This window comes from Ambystoma mexicanum, chromosome 9 (assembly GCF_040938575.1).
Source record: "Ambystoma mexicanum isolate Mex_15411 chromosome 9, UKY_AmexF1_1, whole genome shotgun sequence".
NCBI classification, from domain to species: domain Eukaryota; kingdom Metazoa; phylum Chordata; class Amphibia; order Caudata; family Ambystomatidae; genus Ambystoma; species Ambystoma mexicanum.
This window is the reverse complement of record NC_090931.1, coordinates 153,822,565-153,848,172: the sequence shown is the minus strand read 5'-3', so window position 1 is coordinate 153,848,172 and position 25,608 is coordinate 153,822,565. Positions and strand designations below refer to the sequence as shown.

General features: G+C 48.0%; 1 protein-coding gene across 6 annotated transcripts in view; it reads left to right on the top strand.

Annotated features, from left to right (window-relative positions):
- ARHGEF12 (Rho guanine nucleotide exchange factor 12) overlaps positions 1-22,768 on the top strand; it is a 1,284,704-nt gene extending 1,261,936 nt beyond the window's left edge. For all 6 annotated transcript variants that reach the window (XM_069614339.1, XM_069614338.1, XM_069614336.1 and 3 more), the window contains one exon: positions 18,978-22,768. In XM_069614339.1, coding sequence (XP_069470440.1) covers positions 18,978-18,988 — 11 coding nt within the window. In that variant the 3' untranslated portion in view covers positions 18,989-22,768. The remainder of the gene's footprint in view (positions 1-18,977) is intronic.
- Positions 22,769-25,608: the final 2,840 nt, after the last annotated feature.

The following is a 25,608-nucleotide window of genomic DNA, read 5'->3' as shown; positions in this document are numbered from 1 at the left end:
GAAAGGGCTACAGCAGGCTCTGTTTACATTGCAGGCTCTGCGGTCGCTGGAAATGGTTTCAGCTGTGTTTTTTTCATCTTCCTCTTTGGTTTTGGTTCCAATGGTCGGTCGGTCTATCTAAATTCTTGTATTGCGCCACTAACCCAGAGTCCTCAGGGCGCACACAGAAGAAGAAAGGACAGACGCCAGATAATAAAAAAAAAAAAAGTTCAGAGGAATAAAAGCATAGACACACAAGGGAGCAGTGTTCATCTAGTAGTCCACAATAAAGGCAGATGTAAGGGTACATACAGTGGAATGGTTTATAGCATTAAATGTCGAAACAAAAATGTCAAAAAAAAATGTAGAAAACAATAATGTCGACATCCTATACATATAATGTAAAAAGTCATTTTTTAGAAAAAAAAATGTCGACAAAAAAATGTCAATTAGAACTATCAACACCTCACCCAACACCACCCTCTCACCCCTCATTCTCAACACATAGTAATTATATATTTATTTATTTATTCAATAATTAAATAAAAAGAGTATCATTTACTATGGAGGTGTCCCCCCCAACCCCACTCACCCTCCACCCCCCACCACCCTCTCACCCCTCATACTCAACACATTTTAGTTATATATATATTTATTTATACAATAAATAGAAAATTTCGAAAAAATATTGAAAAAATGTCGACATTGTTTGTCGACATTATTTTTTTCGACATTTATTTTTCGAAATTTTGACTGTCGACATTTTTACTGTCGAAATTATGACTGACCACCCAGTGGAATACCAGACTGAATACTCCAGCAGCATAGAGAGAAAATTAATTATCCTTGACCTATATCAAACAGAAGGGTTTTTAGTTTCTTGAAGATATTCAAGGAGCTGCTGTTGACAAGGTGTTTAGGCATGGAATTCCATAAGGCCGGGGCCCAGGAATCAAAGCTTGTTCCCCCAAATCTTTTTAAGAAAGACAGAGGTTGAACTAGAGTAGTATCGCTACTGGCGCGTAGTGAGCGACCAATCGATTTCTTTTTTATCCTGGCGGTAAGATATGATGGAGCTTTGTCATACAGGCATTTATACACAATGGTCAGTCCTTTATGATGTAACCGCTGTTGAACCGGCAGCCAATGCAAACTGCTCCTTACCCCGGAAACATGCATATTGCGCTTGAGTCCCATTACAGCTCGGACTGCACTGTTCTGAATCACCTGCAAAGTCTTAAGATTGGCCTGGGAAGTACCAGTCAAAAGACTATTGCAGTAGTCCAGCTTGCAGTTCACAATCGCGGCTGCAATGAAAGCAAGATTTTCTTTAGACAGATATGGACGTATCTGCAATAAGAGCTGGATATAATGACAGTAAGATTTGAGATATTAGTCTGTCAAGTAAGACAGTTGAGGGTCAAAAAAGACCCCTAAAGTTTTTACAGATTTTGATATGGGAATAACATGTTGACCAATCAAAGAATTGTTGTATTTTGTATCTAGTTTTTTTTAACCTCTGCTGAGTGCCCAGAATAAACAACTCAGTTTTGCCATTGTTAAGGGCCAAAGAGTTTAATGCCATCCATTTCTGAATTTCGGCAAAGATGTAATTGATATGCTCTAGATCTTTTAGATACTCACCAGTAAGTTTAATAACAATCTGCGTATCGTCGGCATAATTGGCAAAGTAAATGCCCATAGCTGACAGAGCGCAGAGAAGACGTGAGTAGATATTAAAGAGTAATATATGTGATTGTTAGCGTATGCCAAACCGAGATGAATTCTCAAGTTTAGTCTGCGCCAAATCTAGACAGACATGGAGATTGTTAGCATATGCCACTCTTAGATGGAATTTCAGAAATGTGATGACATATGTGATTCTTACCATGCACCACACTTAAAATTCTGCACCTAGCTTGCGTCACATCTAGATAGAATGTGACTGTTGGCATATGCCACACTTAGGTGGAATTCTCAAGTTTAGTCTGCGCCAAATCTAGACAGAAATGTGATTGTTAGCATGTGCCACACCTAGATGGAATTCTCAAGCTTGGCCCGCGTTGCACCTAGATAGAAATATGATTGTTAGCATGCACCACACTCAGGATTCTGAACCCTAGCTTGCGTCGCATCTAGACAGAAATGTGATTGTTAGCATGTACCACACCTAGATGGAATCCCACAATTGCAAGGACAGCAATGCCAACTAACCAACCAACTAACTATTTCATCCCTCTGCATACACCTCTCAAACTATAACCAAACACCACAAGCCTAAAACGCAGCAATCCACACAAACTTCACAACAATGCAACAACAAAACCAACCACACAGACTTGCACAACAGCACACGACGACTACGGACCATAAAACGCCCCAAGCCCAGCCAACGGACCCACCGGGCTGAGGCTGTCAACACCACATCACTGCTCTCTTGCACTTTTCCAGCTTATTCCCACTAACCCACCCCCTCTCCTCCCCTTTTTCAGAGCCACCAGAGCGCCAGGGGACCACTTTGGTGGTGATAGTGTGCGGTACAAATGTCCTTTAACATTAACATATATCTAAATTCTGGGCTTTAGTAGAAACGGTTCTACTAAACCCTTTCTACTTTCTAGCAGAAAGGGTTCTTATATCCCAGGATTGTATTCATCAGTGGTTCTGATAAAAGGTTATGACCGTACTGATATTTTAGATGAAGGCCTCACCTCAGAGCGCAATATGCCTTTAAACCCTGCCATTGCTGATCCTTTAACAATTTTGTGGCAGCATCCTTGTTCTGTTCCTCCCGTTGGCTCCACCATTTCTGGGAAATGTGGGCTGGCTAGAGGAGACCCCTTCATTCCGCTCCTCTCACCCTTCACCGGAGGGGCTTGTAGTGCAGGCTGCCACTGTCTCATATAGACCTGCATCTTCCACTTCCACTCTGCCTCTCGACACAGAAGCAAAAAAAGTTGATGCCTTTGCCAAAGAAGCATTAACTTCAGGCAGTATGTTCCTTAAGGCTACAAATGTGGCAAGCAAGTCACTAGGAACCCTGCAGCAACGCCACTCCTCTTCCTTTCAGTCCTCCAGGCCCATAGGGGAAGCCAGAAGCAAAGAAGCAGGCCTGATTTGGTCCAGTACCTGGCCCCCCACATCAGCACCTCAGTGGCAGAGTGTCTGTCAAATTTCAACGATGCCCTACGAGGCATCACCACAGACGAATGGGGGTGCTGGGCATTCTTCAGAACGGTCACACGCTGGGATTCGAACGCAAGTGCCCTCGTATTCCACCTGTAACGAGGAAGGAACAAACACACTGCCCAGCTGCTGCGGTAAGTACAAGCCATGCTGGCAAAGGGTGTAATAGAACCTGTCCCTCTGCAACTCTGGGGCTCCGAAGCATACTCCAGATACTTTCTACCATGAAAGAAGTCAGGGTAGGTGGGGTGGTGGAGGGGCGCCCAATCCTGGATTTACGACACCGCATCAAATTCCTATGGTCCCAAAAGTTCAGGATGGTCATGTTGCAGCAACTGGAGGAAGGGGACTGCATGACCACTTTCAATCTGAAGGATGCCTACTTTCATGTCCCCATTCATCTAAAGCATCAACTGTTTCTACACTGTGGTTCTGGGGACCCACTACCAGTTCAAGGCACTGCCCTTCTCCCTAAATTGGGCCCCAAGGATGTTGATGAAGTGTTTGGCTCCCGGTAGCAGCACATCTACATCTCGAGGGCATACAGGTCTACCCATACCTGGACGACTGGCTCATCCGGTCACGTTCTCAGAGCCTGGCAGTGCAACACACACAGGAGACCATACGCCAGCTAACAGGGCTCCGATTCTCTCTATATTTTCCGAAATCTTGCATAACTCCATCAGAGGACGTTCTGTTTCTGAGGGCACGTCTCAACACAGTGGCGTCCCTAGCTTTACCCTCAGAAGAGCGGGTGCTGGACATCCTGCGGAAGGTGCATTGTCTGTCTCGCCATCAAATCCATAACCATCCGGGTCATCAAGTCGCTGCTGGGAATGATGGCCTCCTGCATACATCTGATCCCCTTCTGCAGATGAGGCCACTCAAGGAGTTTCTGGACTGTAGGTGGCACCAGGCCACAGCAATTGGTCAGACAAGTTGAAGCTCAACCTGGAATTCAGGCATGCCATCTAATGGTGGGAGGGTGTGCTCTCACCTTACTCAGTGTTCCCCATTCGGGACCCGCCAATTTTAGACAACAGTCACCATGGATGCCTCTCTGGATGGATGGAGTGCCCACACAGGGCAGTCCCACGCCAGAGGCCCTTGGCTGCTAGAGGAGAAGGATTTGCACATCAACGTGCTGGAGCTTCGGGCTGTGTTCTGGGCCCTCAAGTCGTTTTTGCCACTACTGAAAAGTCAAGTGGCGAGGATTTGCATGGACAACAACACCACCACGATGTTCTGTATCAGGAAGCAGGGTGGAAACTGGTCCCCTGCTCTGTCATTGGACCTGTGGCACTGGGCGATCCTTCAGAACATGTTCCCTGTACCCTTTCACCTAGCAGGTATATAGAACACCATATCGGATGCCCTCAGCTAGGAGTTTTGGTCTGATCATGAATGGGAGTTGCAGCAGGGCCAAGTGGCCCGTCTGTTCAGTCAATGGGGTTGTCCCGAGATCGACCTAATTGCCACGGCAGCGAACTCCAAATCCAAGCAGTTCGCTAGCAAGTTCTCTCAACCAAGGACCTTGGGGGACACCTTCTCACGCAGATGGGCAGGTCTATTCCTGTATGCTTTTCCTCCAATGCCCCTCCTGCTATGCGTCATCAACACTTTGAAGAGATGCCGCTGCAAGATGATACTCATCGCCCCAGTGTGGCCATGCCAGAAATGGTACCCGAACCTGCTCTTCGTATCCGCCTTACCGGGCATCAGGCTGCCTCCTCTTCCAGGCCTGCTCTCCAGAGAAGACTGAACCATCCTACATCACGATCCAGCATCAATGAAACTCACGGCCAGGCTCCTGCAGCCTTAGAGTTTGGCCACTATGACCTTCAGGTGGAGTGTAGAGACATTGTTGCCAAAGCCGGGGCGCCCTCTACGGTCACAAATGGAAACGCTTCACAGTGTGGTGCAGGACGCGGGGCATCACGCTGCTGCGTGTCTCTGCTCCTCAGCTCCTGCCGTACCTGCTCTCACTGGCCAAGTCTGGTTTGGGCCACACCTCATCAAGGTGCACCTGGCGGCTGTTAGGCAAAATTGAATGCAGTACCCTCTGGGACCACCACATACAATTAGGACTACAGGTGTAAGCAAAAATCAACCTTTGGTATAAGTCTGTACTACACAGTTTGTGGTAGCAAGCTGAGCAGCCAGGCTTATCTCAAGAGGGAATGTGAACAGTACAAGAGGTTACACAGAGATCTTACAATTACAGTGGTTCAAGTAGATTTTCAATGGGAGTAAAAAGGCACAAGTTAGTAGAATAGATCACAACTACTTTCTTAGGCAGTGCAAATAGTTTTAGTGCACCAGAGGACTCGATTCAGTTCAATATGTCTAGGCCAAAGCCAATGGACTAGTGTCTTGGATAGGAAAGAGCAGTTCTTGAAGTAAACGGTAAAGTCTTTGCCAAAGTTCTCGGAAGTAGTTTGTACGAAAAAGAATCATATTTTGGGTCACTAGCTGATTAGGTCTGCAAGTTGGGAAAGTTCCACGAACTTTCACTGCGAGAGAGGCGTTCTCTAAATTGGGTTGGCACAGTACCTTAATATGAAGCAAGAGATGCAGCTGAAGACGTTGGTTCCTGGCAGTTCCTGCAGATCTCATTGTTCCTAAACCTCAGTCGTGCGGACAAGTGGGAGGACGTCGGGGGACTCATGCACTGCACAGGATCGTCGGAAAGCACACAAGCTGGTGTCCTTCCCCCTGGTTAATCCTAACCAGCTCCGAGAATGGTATCCAGGTGGCTTACGAGTTGATTGGTCCCACCAACTCAAAGGAAGAAGTCGTCCTTGAAGGGGCTTCTCTATCGAGATGAATTTGTCAATTCGGACCTGCAGCAGGGCTTCACCGGGCAAACCAACGGTCAACGAGTTGCAGCAGCCGTCCTCTTCCAGCTCGTCTTTGCTTCTTTCGTTCCAGTGGTCGACTCTGCTTTCCAGTCCAAGAGACTCGCCTTCCTAGCTGCCACTCACCCAGCAGTGTGGCTGTCCTTGCCGGAGAGTCAGCCAGCCAATCACGCCAGAGTGCATTTGGGTCTCCTAGGAGACTAAGCACAGGGAGTTTCGGGCACCTCCCTCACTTCCTGCTCACCCCAGACACTCAGACGCCAGAGGCGCTCTTTAGTCCTGAATCCTGCAAAAGGCATAGAAACAAAGGGACCAAACCTGCTTTGGCGTGCAGAGACAAACACTAGAAGGACCTTTACAAAAAGAAATGGCCAAAAAAGAATACCGGCACCTGTTTAAACAAAGGGGCTTAAGGCGCCATCTTAAAAAACATGGCTCCCGCAATTTTTAGCTACCGGTGTTCGCGGTCGGGAAAAATCATGGTAGTCAGTTGTAAAACACTGCCACCAGACATTTTGATAGAAAGGGGTAGCATTTGACTGCTACATGAGTTTCTAGACACAGGGGATACTAGGTAACCCCTCCAGCACTCTACAGGAAGATAGTGTGTGCTGGGTCTAGGAATTTAAAAAGACTAGTAAAGTCAATTTAACCTTACTTTCTCTGGGAAACAGTTTATCCCAGAGAAGGTATTTTAACCTTTTGGGAAGTCTAAAGACATCCCTGTGTCACTGCACTGAGGGTGCCGTATAACACCCATGAAAAGATGTCTATGGAGTTATCTTAAAACTCCATAATCCAAGAACACAAGTGTAAAACCTACATCAAAATACATGAAAGAGTGGGAAAAATGGCTCTCACTCTTTCTAGGTAAAAAAAATCAAGTCCTCAAAAATCCAGCAAAGTTGCTGGGGGTCTCTAAGGTGAAGGGAATTGGCACATTTCTCAGAATTCTCCCCAACACTCGTCCCCCTCAGACTAAGGGACAGGAGGATTTAATCCACCCCTGGATGAATCTCCTTACTCCAGTTGGTCAAACATTCTGGAGACCACATCAGCATTTTGGTGATTACACCCTGACCTGTGTTCAATGTTAAAATCAAACCCCTGTAGGCTGATTGACCATCTTAACAATTTAGGATTTCCCCCTTCATCTGCATTAATCATCTCAAGGGTTGGTGGTCAGTCTGAATCAGAAAAGTCGATCCATACAAGTATGGCCTAAACTTCTTCAGTGACCACACAATAGCAAAACATTCTCTTTCAATGGTTGCCCACCTTGTTTCTGGTCCCTTCAGCTTCCTGCTAATGAAGCAGATGGGGTGCTCCCTACCTTTCTCATCCCGCTGACTCGGGACTGCACCTATACCTGTATTTGAAGCATCTCTTTGTACAATGAAGGTTTGGCTGTAGTCAGGAGCTCTTAAGACTGGTGCTTGACAAAGGGCTTTCTTAAGTCCTTCAAATGCCTTGTTGCACTCATCATTCCATCTAACCTTTTTAGGGAATTTGGGTGGGTAGACCACATTCAAGGGAGAAGCTATGGACCCATAGTTCTCTATGAAGTTCCTATAATAACCAGTGAGACCTAAGAAGGCTCTGACTTGGGTTTGAGTAGTAGGGGTCAATGTGAGCAGTAGTGTTTTTACACAGAGGTTTACAGCGACAAGTATTCAAATAAACCCATACATTCAATGTTTCTTGATTAAACAATTATTCATTTAACAGTCAGTTCAATAAGCCTTCTTTAGAAGGGAGCAAATCTATGTAACACAAAAATATACTTCAAAATATACGCTCTGTTTCAGTAGATACCCTTTGGGGATGGCACACACACTTCCTACATCCTTGGGTGACTTAAATAACTAGGACACTGTGGACATTGATAGATTACTGGTACATTTAGAGCAATACTGAGTTTGGTGTCAAAGAGAAGGGTTTGGGAATAAAGCCAAGGTTAAACAAATATTCTGAAGCAGGTAAGTACTTTTGAACCTCCAATGCAAAGTAAATTAACCCTTTCCTGGAGGAAAGGTAAAGCACAAAGTCAGAGGTAAGAAGATTCTTTCAGGGAGCCAGGACAGCCAATGTTAAGTTCTCCAGCATGAGGTCTAGCATGGATTCACATGCTCATGAATATTCCCCGTCGGGCTGGAAATCCTTGGTAAAGAAAAAATCAGTTTCAGTTTTGTTTCTGAACTGTCGTTCTACTAATAACCAATCACTGGTCTCTGGGTCATACTGCCCCCAGCCAATGATTGCCATCTACCTAAGCCCCTCCTCTGGCAGCCATCTTCAGATTTTTACCGCACATTCAAGTTTTGGGAGTCCTTGTGCTATAGCTCTCGAGCTTTTACTGCGTGTTGCGTTTTTCCAAAGAGTTTACTCTTTATTTTTCGGTCAAATCGAGCCTCAAGCTCCACCGATTCATCTTCCGATTAACAGGACCTGTTACGGAAATTTCCACACCCCTCAAGGGCGAATTTACATTGAATCTCACTTCTTGGAGTATTCCGGAAGATCTTTGAGGCCTACCCCGCGTGGACATGGCCCAAGACAAAGGAGAGTCGACTCCCGTTGGACCCAAGCTGTTCAGGATCTGCCCAGGATGAGGACTACAGAATGTCTTCAAGGAAGATGAGCACTCCCGGTGCCTCTACTGCCTTCACACCGACAAGTCGCACGTGGAGGAAGACTGTGTTCTGCAAGAACATATCCGTCCGGACCATGAAGGACCATCGTAAACGACTCGCTAACTGGCTGGAGGCGAAGAGCTCAGCAGTAGGTGAGAAGAAGTCTGAGCGGTCTTCTAAGACCTTTTGAGGGCGCTCCGGCGACGGGGGCCCAACAAAAGGCAAAGTACTGCGAGTCCTTTGGGCACCAGGAGCGCCGTTGGTTCGGGCTCCTCGGCTGCCAGGAAGGGTGCGATGTCACCGAAGCCGTCAACCACGAGCCAACACTCCGGCTCGGTGAAAAGGAAGTCTGAGAACCCGGGTAAGCTTCGGGAGAAGCACCAGTCGGTCCCGACAGAGAAAGTCAAGGGGGAGCCAGGCGGTGACCCCTCCCCCCCTCCACGGTGAAGGCTTCCGGCGCACACAAGGTCATAAAGGCCCAGATTCACCCGGCTAAGGCCTCGATTGAAGGAGTTGTGAAGGCCCTGGTGAAGCCTGCAGAGGCAACCCCAGCGGAGATGACCTCCAGGCCTAGAGTTTCCCTACCATCCCGGAGGGAATCGTATTTCCAACTGATCGAAAAGACCCCTGTGAAACCCTAGCCTGAGAAAGAGGGGGGGGGCCAAGGTAGTCCTAACAGACTCGGGTACCTCCTCCGAGGACGAGCTGTCTGTCATCAAGGCAACCCTGGACAAGAGGTTCGAGGTGGTCAGGGCCCTCGGGAAGGATCCTGACGAGGCGGACGTAGAGAGCGACGGTGGAGCCGACAAAGAACGGCAGATCGACGAACCGGACACCACGCCGCTGCCAGCGCTCCCGTCACAGCCAATGCCACCGCCGACGGACAAGTCAGATGACATTTTGATGGCACTCCACACCCTGTGCACCGAGATAAGGACAACGTTTTCCTCACCTCTGGCGGACGATCCAGCGGCGCCTGCACCGTCCGGGAGTCCTCCACCCAAGCGGAGGCAAGTCCATCCTCGCCCACCCTTCCAGCCTTCACCTCCATCCCCTCCACCGAGTGAGGAGACGGGGACAGACGACGGTGGTGACGGATGATGATGATGATGATGGTGGTGACGACGGAACGGATCTCCCATCACCCCTTCCCCCGGGCTGCCCCTCCCGACGAGATTGGCTCCTTTCATGCCATGATTACCAGGGCATCAGAGCTTTTCCAGCGGTGCCCCGAAGAGCAGAAGGAGGGGTTCCACTACCAACGAAGAGAGGCCAAGAGGAAGACAGTCCTCTCAGTCCCGTTGCTGGATGACATCTGGGACGAAGGGCTGTCCCTTTTGAAGAACCCGTCCACAGCCCCTTCGAAGAGAGACCGGTACGAGAAGTAGTACCAGGTCCCAGACTCCGCACCTATGTGCCTCAGGGTGCAGCCTTCCCCGGATTCAGTGGTCTATGCGGCGGCTAAGAAGAAATCTGCAGGGTTGACGACATCAACTTCCACTTCTCCGCCAGGCGGCGAGGGAAAGAAGCTGGACGCCATGGGACGACGGGTCATCTCGTCAGCAGCGACGACCATCAAAGCGGCCTACGCTCACGCTATCGTGGCCCGCTATGCCAGGGAGCTTTGATTTAAGATTGCTCTCCTCCTGGACTTCCTCCCAGACAACAAGAGGGCGGAAGCTCTTGAAATCCTGCAGGAGGGCGAGGTGGCGTCGTATCACGCCATCATGGTGGCCACGGACATCGCAGACACCGGTTTTTGCCAGATGGACAACAGCGTTTGCCTTTGCCAGCACGGTTGGCTCAGGGCCACCGACTTCCATCAGGACGTGCAGACCAGGGTACTGGACATGCCCTTCAACGGGAACAACCTGTTCGGCAAGGCAGTGGACGAGTCACTGCAGGCCATCAAGGCAGACACCGAGACGGGCCGGGCCTTGGGCACTCCATCAGCGACGGCTGTCCTTTCGGACCTCCGGAGACAAGTCTCAAGGTGCCTCCAAAGGATTCGGCGGCAGCTCCTCGTACCACCAGGCGGCCCGCTCTTCGTCGCAGGAAGCCTACAGAGGCCGCAACAAGACCGGTGGACACAGTCATCGTCGCCAAGGGGGCAAGGCCTCGGCGAAGCAAAACTGAACCGGCCATGATGTCCGGCCCCCACCCGAGCACCCCGGTGGGAGGCCGGCTGGTGAACTTCGTCGGCGTCTGGAAGTCCATCTCCACTGACCGTTGGGTGCTGGATGCCCTGGCCGACGGGCACTCTCTGGAGTTCCAAGGGAAGTGTCCCCACTTTACACCGGTGGCCAGGAAGAAAAACCGCAACTGCTTCTGGAGGTACAAGCAATGCTGAAGAAGGACGTGATAGAACTCGTCCCAAGGAGAGACTGGGCTCCGGTGTACACTCGCAGTACTTCCTCGTCCAAAGGACGACCTCCGCCGCCTCAACAAGTTCATAAAATACCAGAAGTTCTGGATGGTCACCCTTCAGCACATACTCGGACAACTGGAGGAAGGTGACTTCCTGTCGTCACTGGACTTGGAGGATGCCTACTTCCACATCCCCATACACAAAGGACATCGAAAGTTTCTACACTTTGTGGTCCAAGGACAGCACTATCAGTTCAAGGCACTGCATTTCGGTTTAAAGTCGGCCAAGGGTCTTCACCAAGTGCCTGGCACCGGTGGCGGTGCGCCTGCAGGGGATCCACGTCTACCCCTATCTGGACGATTGGCTCATCCGAGCGAAGTCAAGAGAACTCGCCGTCGACCACACAGCGAGGACCGTCCGCCTGCTCACGGAACTGGGGTTCTTGATAAACTTTGCAAAGTCCTGCTTGGTGCCATCACAGGAAGCCCTGTTCCTGGTAGCCAAACTCAACACAGTGACACTGCTGGCTTCACTGTCGGGGGAGAGGATGAAGGCCATACTGGGCAAGGTACAATGGCTGTTGACCACGGAGGTTGCCAGTGTGAGGTCCATTAAGTCCCTGTTCTGCATGATGTCATGCATCTACCTCGTGCGACTGTGCAGGTTGCGGATGCGGCCGCTGCAGGAGTTCCTCGACGCCCGTTGGATACAAGTGACGGGAAGTTTCGAAGACAAGATCTCCCTCAACGAGACGTTCCGTCGGCGATCCGGTGGTGGGGCACCCGCGCGCATCTCACAGCGGGCACGGACTTCCAGACCCCGGCGCATCAGGAAACTGTGACGACGGACGCCTCCCTGGATGGATGGGGCGCGCACATCAGAGATCTCTATGCAAGAGGCCTTTTGGCTCCCGGAGGAGAGGTCTCTGCACATCAACGTTCTAGAGCTCTGGGCCATGTTCTGGGCCCTCAGTTCCTTCCTCCCTTCCCTCAAGGGCAAAGTGGTACGGGTCTACACCGACAACACCACCATGATGTTCTACATCCGGAAGCAGAGGGGCACGAGATCCCCAGCCCTATCCAAGGAAGCACAGGATCTGTGGCACTGGGCCATCGCCCAAGGGATCTTCCTGGTACCCTTCCACATGGCAGGAGTAAAGAACACAGTTGCCGACTCACTCAGCAGGGAGCTGCGCTCTTGCCACGAGTGGGAGCTTCGGCAGGATCAAGTGGATCTCCTATTCCGACGATGGGACAATCCGCAGATAGATCTGTTCGTGATGGCGATGAACACCAAGTGCCTGAGGTTCGCCAGCAGGTTTCCCCAGCCGGGGAGCATGGGCGATGCATTCTCCTTCCCCTGGGACGGACTGTTCCTCTATGCATTCCCACTGGTGCCGTTGCTTCTGCGACTCATCAGCCAACTCAGACGGTCCCGGTGCAGGATGATCCTCGTTGCACCAGCGTGGCCGAGGCAGATGTGGTTCCTGGACCTTCTGGACATGTCAGCGCCCCCCCACCCTCAGTCAAGCTACCGACGGACGCAGGTCTTCTCGCCAGGGAAGGGGGCATGATTTTGCATCACGACCCAGGATCGCTGAACCTGCAGGCCTGGCTCCTGCAGCACTAGAGTTCGGAGGCTACGATATCCCGGTGGACTGCAAGGAGGTACTTGCCAAGGCCAGGGCGTCCTCGACTCTCAAGTGCTATGGACATAAATGGAAGAGGTTCTGTGTCTGGTGCCGTGCACAGAAGATCAACCCTCTACGGATTACGGCCTCTCGAGTGCTGCCGTAATTGCTGACGCTGGCCAAGGCAGGTCTGGCACATGCATCCATCAAAATTCATCTGGCGGCTATCTCCCGCTACACCAGAACTCCGGGGCGGTCGTCGCTGTGGTCTCACCGCCTGAAGAAGGAGTTCATGAAAGGACTGTTACGCTCGTTCCCGCCGGTGAAGGCCCCGGCGTGGGAACTCAACGTGGTGCTGACCAGGCTCATGGGCCCTCCATTCGAGCCTTTGCATTTGGCGCCACTGAAGTTCCTGTCGTGGAAGACACCGTTTCTTGTGGCCATCACCTCGGCACGACGAGTGGGAGAAATCCAGGCCCTCTCCTGTAAGCCTCCATATCTGACATTCCACGAGACGAGTAGTTCACAGGACGCACCCCTCCTTCATGCCCAAGATGCCTTCCATCTCAATGAGCACTTGGTGTTACCTCATTTCTTCCCGTCGCCTTTGTCGCCGGCTGAGAGGACTTTGCACTCGCTGGATGTAGGTAGAGCGCCTAAGTTCTACGTGGACCGCACGAAGAGTTTTCGGAAGACATCACAGTTGTTTGTGAACTTTGGCGCTGTGAACCAAGGGAAGGCCCTCTCCAAGGCTTCCATTTCCAGATGGCTCTCCGGCTGCATCATGCATTGTCACCAGTTGGCAAACCGACCGTTGCCCGGCTGTCCGAGTGCCCATTCAACCAGAGCGATCGCTGCTACTACAGCGTTTGTCTGGTGTGCCCCTGCAGGACATCTGCAGGACTGCTACGTGGAGGTCGATGCGCACCTTCACGAGATTCTACTGCGTTCAACCAGGATTTCAGGGATGAGTCCAGAATCACCAGGCAGTGCTGCCCAACCTGTTCGCTTGAAGGTGAGCCTGGTGCGGAGGTAAGAGATGCTTAATTTTGAGTTGTTGAAATGCTTAATGTTGAGCCTTGCCACCTCCTGTGGTTGTGCATGTGTGTACTGCTATGTATTTGTGTATTCATGAGCATGTGAATCCATGCCAAGACCCCATGCTGGAGAAGGAACAGGTTACTTACCTGTAACTGTTGTTGTCCAGCGTGGGTCTGGCATGGATTCACATGCAAACCCTCCCTCCGACCCCTCTGCGGCTCTTCTCTTGGTCCTACTGCCACTTTACGTGCTACCAAATCTGAAGATGGCTGCCAGAGGAGGGGCTTAGGTAGAGGGCAGTCATTGGCTGGGGGCAGTATGACCCAGAAACCAGTGATTGGTTATTAGTCGAAAGACAGTTCAGAAACGAAACTGAAACTGATTTTTTCTTTACCGAACATTCCCAGCCTGACGACCGAGAATATTCATGAGCATTTGAATCCATGCCAGACCCATGCTGGAGAACAACAGTTACAGGTAAGTAACTTGTTCCTTAGCACAAGTCTAGGTGAGCTGAAGCACTTCTTGCAGGTAAGTAAAAGTCTTGCACAATGTTTTAGAAGTCTTTGTAGAAAAAGTAGAATCAATGTTGGGCCGCAAGGTGGGAGGCTTGTGACGGGCAAAGCTGCAAGCAACTCTGCAAAGCAACTAAGTGAAGTCTCAACTGAGAAAGGTAAGTCCCCTTAGTTTTACAGTACCTTTGGTTGGAAGAAATGGTTCCAGGTGGCTTCTGTTCCTGTGTAACTCTGCAGATACGGTTGTTCCTGGGCCTCAGTCCTGGGGACAAGAGGGAGGACATATGGGGACTCCTGTACTACAATGAGGTCAGCGGCAGCATTGGGCAAACTTCAAATCAGCGGCACTTTGCGGTTTCAGCTCCTCGCGTCTCCAGCAAATAGCACCACTGCAGTTCTCAGATACCACTTTGGACTTTCCTGACATCTGGCGTCCATCACTCTGTTTAGGTGGCTCAGGCTTGGTCAATCCTGCTTCCTGGGAGTCTGGAGGATCTTCCTGAAGCTCGGGTCTGACTTAAAAGCGATGCACTCAATATGGTGTTCCTGTCCTTGGCACTTCGGTTCCAGCAGCAGTGGAAGTACAGCCAGCTCCGAGAGGATGTCCATACAAGTTCACTTTGGGGTTGATTGATCTCACCAACCCAAGGGGAAAAGTCGTCCTTGCAGGGCTTCTGTAGTCGAGGCGAATTCTGAGCTTCAGCACAGCAGCAGGGCTTCACCAGGCAAACCAACGGTCCAGGAGTTGCAGCAGGCATCTCTTCCAAATTTTTCTTCGGATTCCTTTGTCCAGTGGTCGACTCTACCTTCCAAGCCAAAAAGCATCTCCTTTTTATGAAGGTTTCTCCCATTAGTTCCAGCCTCGCTGTCGATTGACATGGACAGCCAGCCGGCCAATCACCTTTGGGTGCTTTCCTGTAACCAAGGGGATTAAGCACAGGGAGTTTCAGGCACCTCCCTCGCTTCCTGCCCCTGGCAGACACTTTAGAGCCGGAGGCAGGCTTCACTCATGAATCCAGCCAAAGACAAAACGAACAGAGAGACCAAAATTGGTTTGGCGCGCAGAGTAAATCTCAAGAAGGACCTTCACAACAAGAAATGGCTAAAAAGACGACCGGGCCATTTTGACAAAATGGGCACCGATGGGTGCCTTACTGCAGCTGCAAACACAGACTGTTAAAAACACACAATGGTAGTAAAAAGTAAACCTCTGCCACCAGCCTTTAATTGTAGAAAGGGTAACATAAAAATATTACATGAGTAAATAGACAAAGGGGATACTAAGTAACCCTTCCAGGACCCTATTGTGAGATAGTGTGGGCTGGGTCTAGAAAGTTACAAATGTAAGTAAAGTCAATTTCACTTCACTGCTCTTGGAAACGGTAGTTATCCAAGAGAAGATATTGAAACCTTTGGGAAATCTGAAAGACTTCCCTGTGCCACTGCACTGAAGCCGCGGTGTGTCACTATATAAAAAGATGCTGCCTTTGGAGTTAGACTCCAAAACCAAAAGAGAAACAGAGTTCAAATCACAGAAAAATACATGAGAGAGTGGGGAAAAAGAGCTCACTCTCTCCAGGCTAAAAGTTACAAGTCATAAAGTCCAGCAAAAGTGCTCTGGGTCTCTAAGGTAGAAGGTAATTAGCACATTTCTGAGAATGCTCCCTATCAGTGTGCTTTAGTAAGGCAGTCCTTCAGAGTTTCTTCCTGTGACTTCCAACCCCCACCAGCATGGACACAGCTTTAGGAGCCTATCAAGATGAGGAATCTGTGGGAGAATGCAATCCATTGAAGGAGAAATTACTTAACAGTAATGTTCTTTCCATGGATTCTTCTCCCACAGATTCCTCATCGGCCCTCGAGCCTACCCCTCTTGGAAGTCCATGATCTCAATTGCATTCTGCGATCACGCAAGAAAAAGGTAAGCAAGCATTTAGTTTTCCGATTGTTTGTTTTGATTCTTTCCCCATTACTGCAGGCCCCCTCTCAGGTTGAGTGTGGGGGTCAAGGGGGCAAAACATTCGGAACTGTGGTAAGGGGCATAGTGCATTCCTTTAATATGGCTATCGATCTCGTCTGTTGTCAAGTGGCATGACTGTATATAAGGGGTGGGGGGTTGACTATATCGAGCAGTACTATGCCCCCTGTCTTAAGAGTTTCTGAACAGCTGACTCTGGATAACTATCAAGATGAGGACTCTGTGGGAGAAGAGTCCATAGAATGAACATTGCTGGTAAGTAATTTCACCTTCTCTAAACAGGAGTGCACTCATTTGTTACTTTAAAGTCCCTAATAAATAACACGTACCAGCTAAAAATCTAATTTGATGTAAAACTCCAGGGACTCAATTGGAACCCATGGAAAATGACCAAGTAAAGGTAAGTACCCTTTTCAGTCACTCTGATGTAAAGTGTTTAACCATTTATAGGCTTTTTACGCATAGAAAACAAGACCAAGACAATAGGCAAAGTGTCGTTTTTTGATAGACATGCAGATAAAGAAGTGACCAACCCCAAAGAACACCGGCCGTGACCAACCTTCTTGTCCCCTGTCCCCCTCAAAGAGCACAATTTCTAATAGGTTTGAAAACCTTGACGCTGAAGGGATGCAAGCAGAGCAGGATTTCCACCAAGTTAATGGTAATAAGTGATATGGGAGTCCTGCAAAACACCACTACCATTGTACCATGGAGTCCCTGATGTCGACTTTAAGAAATATATTGAATCCAGAGACAAAGTTCTCATGGTTCCAGTCACTGCGAATTTGAGCCGAGAATGGCGGAAGAACCAGATACGTATAGTGGTGCTTTACAGGTATAGAGAAGTTTTCCAGTACCACGGGATTTTAGCCCTGTATCAGTGACGACACAGCAGATAGAAAGGAGGTGTAACCTGGATACCCAGGATGACGAGGCAGCAGCGCAAATGAGCTGAAACGAGAACGGGAGAACCCAAACAAGGTTTCAGGTCAGCTCAAGACTAAGTGGTCAGCCTGCAGTATCAATCCCACAATTAGGGTATTGGCTAGAGCTGACCCAGGATGGCCCATGACATTGCTGAGGCAGAATGGCAGCGATCCATCACTCATCCAGGCCAGGGAGATTCCCCACAATGACGACCAGGAAACAGTCCCAATATGGAGCGGCAAGTCCAACCAACAAGGTGACCTTGGGTTTTTACAAGAAAGCAAGAGCAATGACAAACTAGCAAGGTCCAGCCATATGGCCAACCCAGGTTCTCTGTACATGGCAGCAACCCATCTTTGCAACATTATTCTAGCATTGAGGTGAGAATCGCATGAATGCACAGGGTCTCCAATTTAGAACACATTCCCATGTGACTAGCCTAAGTCGGGCCGCCAATCACAGTCCAGGCAGCCACACAAAAGGATTTCCTGCCAGTCAGATAGGCTGGTAATAAAAGCCACCATACTCACTGGATTGCCCAAACAGGTTGTATAACCCAGTTTAAACCACTAGACCGTGCAAAGCTCTGAGTGAGCCTCTGTCAGCATAGTAGCGATTTGTGGCCTGCCTCCCCGTCTACACGGACAAAGGGACAGGCCAAACAAAATGGCTGGGAGTAGGGCTTCAAAAATACATTAGTACCCCAATGACTAGCACATTGATGCATTGGGCTACAAAGCATTCAAAATAACGGCACCTCTGGCGGAGAAACAACTATTTACAGCAACCACTTTCCTGCTCCAACACTTTGAAATTACACTGAGACCAAAAAGGGCGTTTGAAGATAATCATTGCCCAGGGAGCCAACTGGACTACTACGGAAGCACATAAGAAAAAGGTTTGCAAGGGCAGGAAACAGTCAGTAGGCAACAAAAGTAAAGACAAAAAATTAATGAGAGAAGCCAACAAAAGGGTATGCAAACACTTTTGGGGACGCACAGAGTGGGTCTTCAGAATCCCAACAATGGATTCTTCCCTAACAGACATGTTTTATGTTTGTTCAGTTTTAGTGAGACTTCCAGGATTACTTGGTGGCTTCCTATGATGTGGAAAGAGAGGTTTATGCAAGGCTAGGTATTGCGTAGTTTATTACTATTTTTTGATATTGTGTACTGGTAGAAATTGAAAAGCCAAAACATTTCAAAACCGAGCAGAATCATACCTGTCGTTTTGACTAGCTTCAAGTTAAACCGGGGCACTTAAGAGTAAAAGTATGCAAGAGAATCATTTTTAAATATTTAAATATTCAAATAGCTAATAAAAAAAATCCAGGATAAGGAATCCATTGTTATATTAAATTGGAGGATACTGTTTCTGAAGGTTTTTAACTTTATGGATCACATTGTACCTGGATGTCCTGGTGTAAGATACGCTGATCTGGCAGTAGGGTTGAAAGTAGAAACAGACATGGCGCAGGGTCCATGTCTGTTTCTACTTTCAACCCTACTGTCATGTTTTGGCGAATGTCTTTACAGAAAAACTTGCCTCTGAGCTGGTTTATCCTTCACAATGAGCACACATACTGGCCAGACTTTGGCTGATATGATGTGATAGGTTATTTATAACGTGCTTAATACCCAGAGGTTTCTAAGCGTGGACCCAGGGATCGAACCTGTGTTGCTCTGTGTCGTCTTGCTTCCAAGGCGAGCACATTGCCCCCGAGCTATCCTCTCAAGACTGCAATGATTGGATAGCCTGTCGTCGTACTAGTGGACTGTATGTGCGAATCAGATAATCTGTGTATGTCTCGAATTCTCACTTTCTGGGAGTTCCTTCCTACTAATCTCTGTTTCTCTTTGCAGGTGAAAGCTAGAGCACATTGTATGGTGGCTCCTGAAGCTTGGATGGACTGTAGCAGCCAGCTTGTCCCCGTGTCCTGCTGGAGAGAAACGGGAACTGCCTGCAGACTGCACGACTGGGCGAGTCATGCCCTCTACTCTCTCTGAGGGAGATCTGCTGTCTTCTATTCAAAGACCCAAATCCTTCCGAGTCTCCCCATTCTCCAAATGGACAGTGCTGGGGACAGGATCGGGATATAAAAATGTATTTAGACTTTTTTTTAAAGAAATCAGGTGTATTTATTTGACTCTTTGTATCAAAAAGCGCAGTTTATTGCCTCTTTGTTTTCATCTAGAAGTGAAGTGCTTCTAGTAACGTGAAGCAGAACTTCAAGCGATTGAGAACCCCTGCAAGGGGGTGAGGAGTCTGTTGAAGGTCAAGGTGCTGCACTGTGCATCTCTTTTCTAAGAAAGCGATGACCTGTCGTTGCTTGTTTCAAAATTCAGCAGCTCTAGAAGTGAAGAGCTGTCTGTCCTGCTACTATAAGGCATGGATGTTAGGACTGTTGTAGGCCATAGTCCCTCTCAAAGCTGTGAGGGGCCATATCTCCAGTTGCGGTAGGGTGAAGGGAGGTAATGTCCAGTATAGTGGGGGCTGCACAGCTGTCATGATCTACAGGCCCCTTCAGGTATCAATCTGAGGTCTGGCCAGTTGTGGGTTGGTTTGGGTCCCAGGGATGTCCTGCTCCCCTAGCAGTTTAGAGATGTCTGTCGACTAACAGCAGCCCTTAGACTGCAGGACTGTAGTGAGAGCCCCTTTCATAATAGAGAGGTTAAGTCTGTTTACAGGATGGAGGGGAAAATATGTACAGTTAAAGGAGGATGTGGGCGACTTAGCTGACATGGGTCTTGGCCTCTTGAAATGAAGGTGGCATGGTTGGGTGTGTATTGTGGGACATCGTAAAAGGCCTCATGGCAGAAAGGGGATTCTAGTCACTGCTTAGGATGCAGGACCTTGGTGATGGCCAATCCGAAAGACTGGCACACAAGCCTCCCATAGGCCTGCCGCTGTGGGCATATTTTCTTCAGGACAGATGAAGTAAGATTACATCCTGGACAATTCATCTTTTATTGATCCGTTTTCTGGTGGGGGAAGGGTCTTGTTGGATGGCTTTCCAAGAGGGAAAGTGGAAACAGTTACTTAGAAAGGTGGTGTATGTGGAGAGCTGCTCTTCTGAGTGAGCCAAAGAAAAGTAGAACAGTATTGCAAATGTTGTATGGAGCGCTGGTTTGTTTTATTTAGCATGTTATCTGGTTAAGCTGAAGCAGACAGTAATTTGGCTAATATGTTTGAGAAATGACTGGGCCAGGATGCTCTCATATAGCATTGGCATGTGATTTGGACACTGGTATAGACAGGAGAGAATCAGTCTGGTTATATGTAACGTTTTACTGCCAATTCTAGTAAACTGTATTGTGCTGATTCTGCAGAGCTTCAAGGGGTGTCTTCTAGAAAACATCTACTTTTGAATTGAAGTCTTGAGTGACATCAGTTGTGAAGACCACAGTGGAAAATGGGATTACCTTCTGATAGGTGGATGCCGGAAGGCACAGCCTACTGATGGAATGCTTAGGACTACCTCTGTCACCAAATAGGAGCACTACAACCCATTGGGGTCCGCCGTTGCTTGCTTTTCAGCATAATGGGCTTGCTGCACTAAATACTACAGATCAGAGCCCGGTGATTGCTCTACTCATTAAAATAGCAAATGCTGCCTGCTCTAGGCCTGTGACTCCGCTCAGACCGGGTTTCTCCTGAATAGAATACTGATGCTACTCCCCACTTCTCTTGAAAAAAGTAGGGATGTTGACTTTCCGATTCCATACTAGGCACAGGGTCTGACTTTGTGTTCTCTAGATTGAGCGAGGTTTCATGCTGGAACTGCCTTCCCCATACACTGGCTTTTGCCCTGCCCAGTTGAGGGGCTGCATAAGTCTTTGCCTTCTCCATTCAAGAGATTCAAGCATAGTTGTCTGTCTTCGTTCTTGCCATACCACAATATGTGATGTTACTAACCAGTGTAGGCTGTGAGCGAGCTTGCCATGTTTTGGAACAATTTATGCACTTAGCCCTGGCACTTTTAAAGTGGCACTGACCCCGTGGTGTGTTATAGGATGAACATCTTGCCGTCTATTAGAAGAGTTTAAGCTGTTTGTTCCAGACCCTAACCAACACTGCTTCTTATAAATATCCCAGAATGAGTTGTTAGAGTTTGGAGAATGCTTGTGTTAGTTTCAAAATGAATACTCGTAGGTGTTTCATACAAGCATATGTTAAATAAGCCCGGATCTGGTCATAGTCATTCACCAGCAAGCCCTTACTTGGTCTTGCAGGATTTGTGTTTTCATCCCTGTGTATACCCAGTTCACCATGGCAGATTCGCTTTCTCTACTGCAGCATTCACTCTTCTGATGGTGCTGCACCCCACCTAACTGCTTTGCAAGATATTTTCAGGTTTTAAGAAATAATTGTCAGTTGTATGCACATTCGTTGCTGCATTACACCCCTCAGCCTCTTTCCTGCGCGTGGCTGCAAGTCATACCGCCCTTCCTTTCCCATACAGTGCTGCATGCCACTCCATGTCTTGCCAATTGATAACTCTTCCCTTTCTGATGCACTGTTTTAAGCCACACAATCATTACAATATAGCTCTTTACGGCTTTTTACCCACTCTTTGCCTGTCACCCGCATCCTCAGTGGGTGATCACACTGACCTTTTCATGTACCGCTGTAGTCATTTCAGCCATTTCCTATGCAGTGCTGAGGGGCATACCAATTCGTTGCAGCCAATTACCCCACTTTTTCATGTCTCATCTTACTTTCTGTCAGTCGCTACTTTACTTTCTTGCCAGACCCATGTTAACATCCAATAAAAGAGACCGATGCAACCCATGGCTCACCAGATGTTTCGGTCTACTCCTATGATCCAGTTAATTTTCTGGCTAGGGTTATGGGATTTGTAGTGCAAAACACCTGGAGAGACAAGTGTTGTAGACCCCTGCACTAGAGGAATGGACTTCCATCATTGGTTGATCTTTGCAGAACAGTATTAATCCAGTGATCCTGGTTGTCTTGGCCACTGGCTTTTATAAACGTAGCAGCCATTCAGATGCAGATGGTTACAAGTTTCCTTGTGTGGTGCAATATAACCATGGATTTTTGGTAATTTGTGTCCAGGATGCTAGTTTGTATGAAGAGGCAAGAGTACAATTAATGTGGTGGTCGCAAGTGAGCGGGTGACTTCTCCAAAATGAATGTCTGCAGAGATGGGATGTTCTCAAAAATGGCCCATGTGCACTGGAGCAGATAATGGTATCCCAGCCGACCAGCTTCACAATGGTTTCGAGTTTGTCAAAGGGAGAGGTATGCTGATGCCAACACATGGACACCTTGTGCATTACCCTCAACTGTGCTGCAGGTATGCACCCAGGCACTATTTAACTCCTAAAACTTGACACAGCATTATTTTCTATGAGTTTCGCACACGTACAATCATGTACTCCTTTGTCCAAGATTACTTTAAACAAAGTTCTGGAAGTATTGTAAAGATGATTTCCATTAATATGCTGTATTATTTTCTGATTTATGTTTGGGTGTCTAATTTTATTCCTAACACGCATCATGAGCTATGTTTGTACAATAGCTTTCATTAGCTGAGAAGGTTGGATGTTTCTGGAACACACTTTTGGTCAGCAGAAATGGTTCTGGGAAACTAAACAATGATTCAGCTATTAAAAAAGATCTCACAAAGTCAGTGATTGTTGTGTGTTTTCTTTTTTTTAAAGGCGTCTGAGTTGTTTAGTGTCTCCTATTGGTTGTGGGGAAAGTGAGAAGGCATTTTAGACCAAGTTTTGGAATTGAATGTCGGATGTTCCTGGGAAAAGCCGCTGTAAGTGCTTGCATGCCATTTGCAAGACATTTCAGAGTTTGTAATCCCTGTAGGCTCAATCCCCAAACTTTGGAAGGTAAAAGGTAAAGCTGACTTTTAAAATTAACACCCCTTGTTCCTCAAATTGAACTGTGTATCCTAGAGGGACTCTCCCCTTTACTTCTGGCGTCTGGTTGTGAATTAGTTCTGTAAAGGAAAGGAGGATCCTATACCAGTATGCAAGTGCTACCTGTTCCCAAGGAATAACTCAGAGGGACACCACATGCATGTAGCCTTCGTGAGTTGATGGCAGACCCTGTACAAGGGCATTTTCCACTCTGTAAGATACTTAAATGATATTTGAAAGGAGAGTATCCAATATGCAGCAGCAACATATTTGCTCAGTAACGGCCCCGAGAAGGTACACAGCAGTAAAATAAAATCCAACATTGTGTTGAAAATAAATTTCAATGTTAAGGAAAGAAAATCCTCCTTATTGAAAACCATGTCAAGCCACTACTGGGAAAAAGACCTGACCCGAGAGAAAGTAGCATAAAAAAGTGTAAAGACCCGGGAGAGTGAAAATGTTTAATGAAATTCGGCCTGAATGAAAAGGTGAATTGGAATTTGTAGACTCTACTGGGACTCAAAGAAAATGGCTGTACTTATTCATTGCTGATGGATCTGAGGCCATAAATGCTGTGCTCATAGAACCAAACAATTTCTGTAATGGCCGATTCCAGTATATTGTCATGTGAAGCCAACTGTATTCAGGGCACGGATGCATGATGGACTCTAAGATATCTTCCGGTGTGCCCTTCAATTGTGGGGGGCCTCTTCACCAGATATGTTTATAACTGAAAATCTGGGTTTGCCATGACATCTGATGGTGGTGCCAGCCGTTTGAATTGGGCAGGTAAAGAAGAATATTGAGTATGAGGAAAATGTAATCGTTTAATTTGTATAGCGCTTATACACAAGTGAAGTGCTTCAAAGCGGGAGGGGAACAAGGGATAGCAGTCGTCATTCTTAGGCCTTGAAGATTCCGAATGAACTAACTACAAGAACTAGCATACTAGGCACAGGGGCATAGCTACTAGTGAAGTGCTTGACAAAGGGTGAGGGGAGAAAATTAGAAAGTGGGTAGGGAGGAAACCAACAGAACATGAACAGCAAGAACTACGGTGCTGTTCTGGCGAACAATTCCGATTGCTTGGAGGTTGGTCATCCAATGTGCCTATGCATGTGTATTTCGTGTATCACCAAGACTGGGGGTGGGGGGGGACAAGCGGGCGGAAAAGGACAGACAGACTTGCTGGGCCTAGAACATTCACGTTTGATTAAGTGTGCAGAAACAGGAAGTGCGAGGGAGGGGGAGAAGTGTGCCCAGTCCAGCAAGAGCCGGGGTTAAGTGCAGAGTGGTTGCCCCGATCGTGGAGGCAAGTGCAGAACTGGTGGGGGAGCCTGGAACCCGTGAGGTTCTGGAGGCGCACCAGGCGACCAGTCAGCTAACTGTGCAGGGGGATGAGAAGGAGGTAGGGAAACAGGCAGAAAAGAGGGGGGTTAGCAGGGGAGAGGGAGAGAGAAAGAGGAAAGTCTTGAGTTTCGAAGAGAGGTATATAGGCTGTTGCAGAGGGAGGCACCTGCAGAGGATAGGGATCTACCCCAAATCTGTTTGGTAAACGGCTCACCCTCACAGAACTCTGTGGAGGAGGCTGAGCAAAGGGCTCTAGAAGGGGAGTATTTGGAAAGCGGCCGTTTGCAGATAGTTGGGACCCACTCCACAGAAAGCCTTGTGGACTATGCAGAGGGTCTTGAATTTGAGCCTTGCAGCCACGGCAGCCAGTGGAGAGATGGGCAATGAAGAGGGCAGATGAGGGTCAGAGACCTCCGAACAGGAATTGTTTACCTACTTAGTGTCTCCAAGGCATCATTGGTAAACTTTATATCTATTTGTATCATTTTTTAGATGGATTTTCAGAATCAACATTGGGATGCATTCTGAGAGGCCACCTTATTATAGTGAACAGGGGGAAGACACTGATATCTAGCCAAACTCAATCAAGATAGGCCAGCAGAGCAGTAAGGCTTAGACTCTGAAGAGTGTGAGTGGTGTAGGGTTGCAATGAGGCACACACGGAGCACTGCCAATAATTAAAGTTAGACAGAAGATGTCAAATATTTTACATCACTAGGCCTCTGAATACACTATAAGCAATGGAAATGTCAGGTAAGTATCATCACACTACTACTATACATGTTTCTGAGGCTTGTGGATCTGCTTAGAATCACATGCTTTGCATAGGCTGGTAACTAGTGGTAGGCGCAGAGTATTTCACATGTTTTATGAAGTTCGAAAAAGGACGTCGACTGGGTGTGTTTCTAATATTATCCTTGGTGTGACGTCTACTGTACTTATAATCCCTGATGCATCGATGTCCCTCAAATAATGTCTTTCTGCCGTCGTGGTCGGACGTGTTTCGCAAAGTCTGTAGCATAACCACCTTCCAGAGTTATTTACTTTTATTAACTTATCTCGACGGACAGTCAATTACGACTGCTGAATCTGACGGGCGATCCAGTGATGGGCTTCGGCCTAGCAGTAAGGGAGAGTGGGGACTGATTACTCATCAAAAAATGCATTCCTCCACTACTTACATATAGTGCATTTGTCTAGCTGCCTTTAAAAATCTCATTCACCATGGAGAAAACTCCCTTTAAATTCT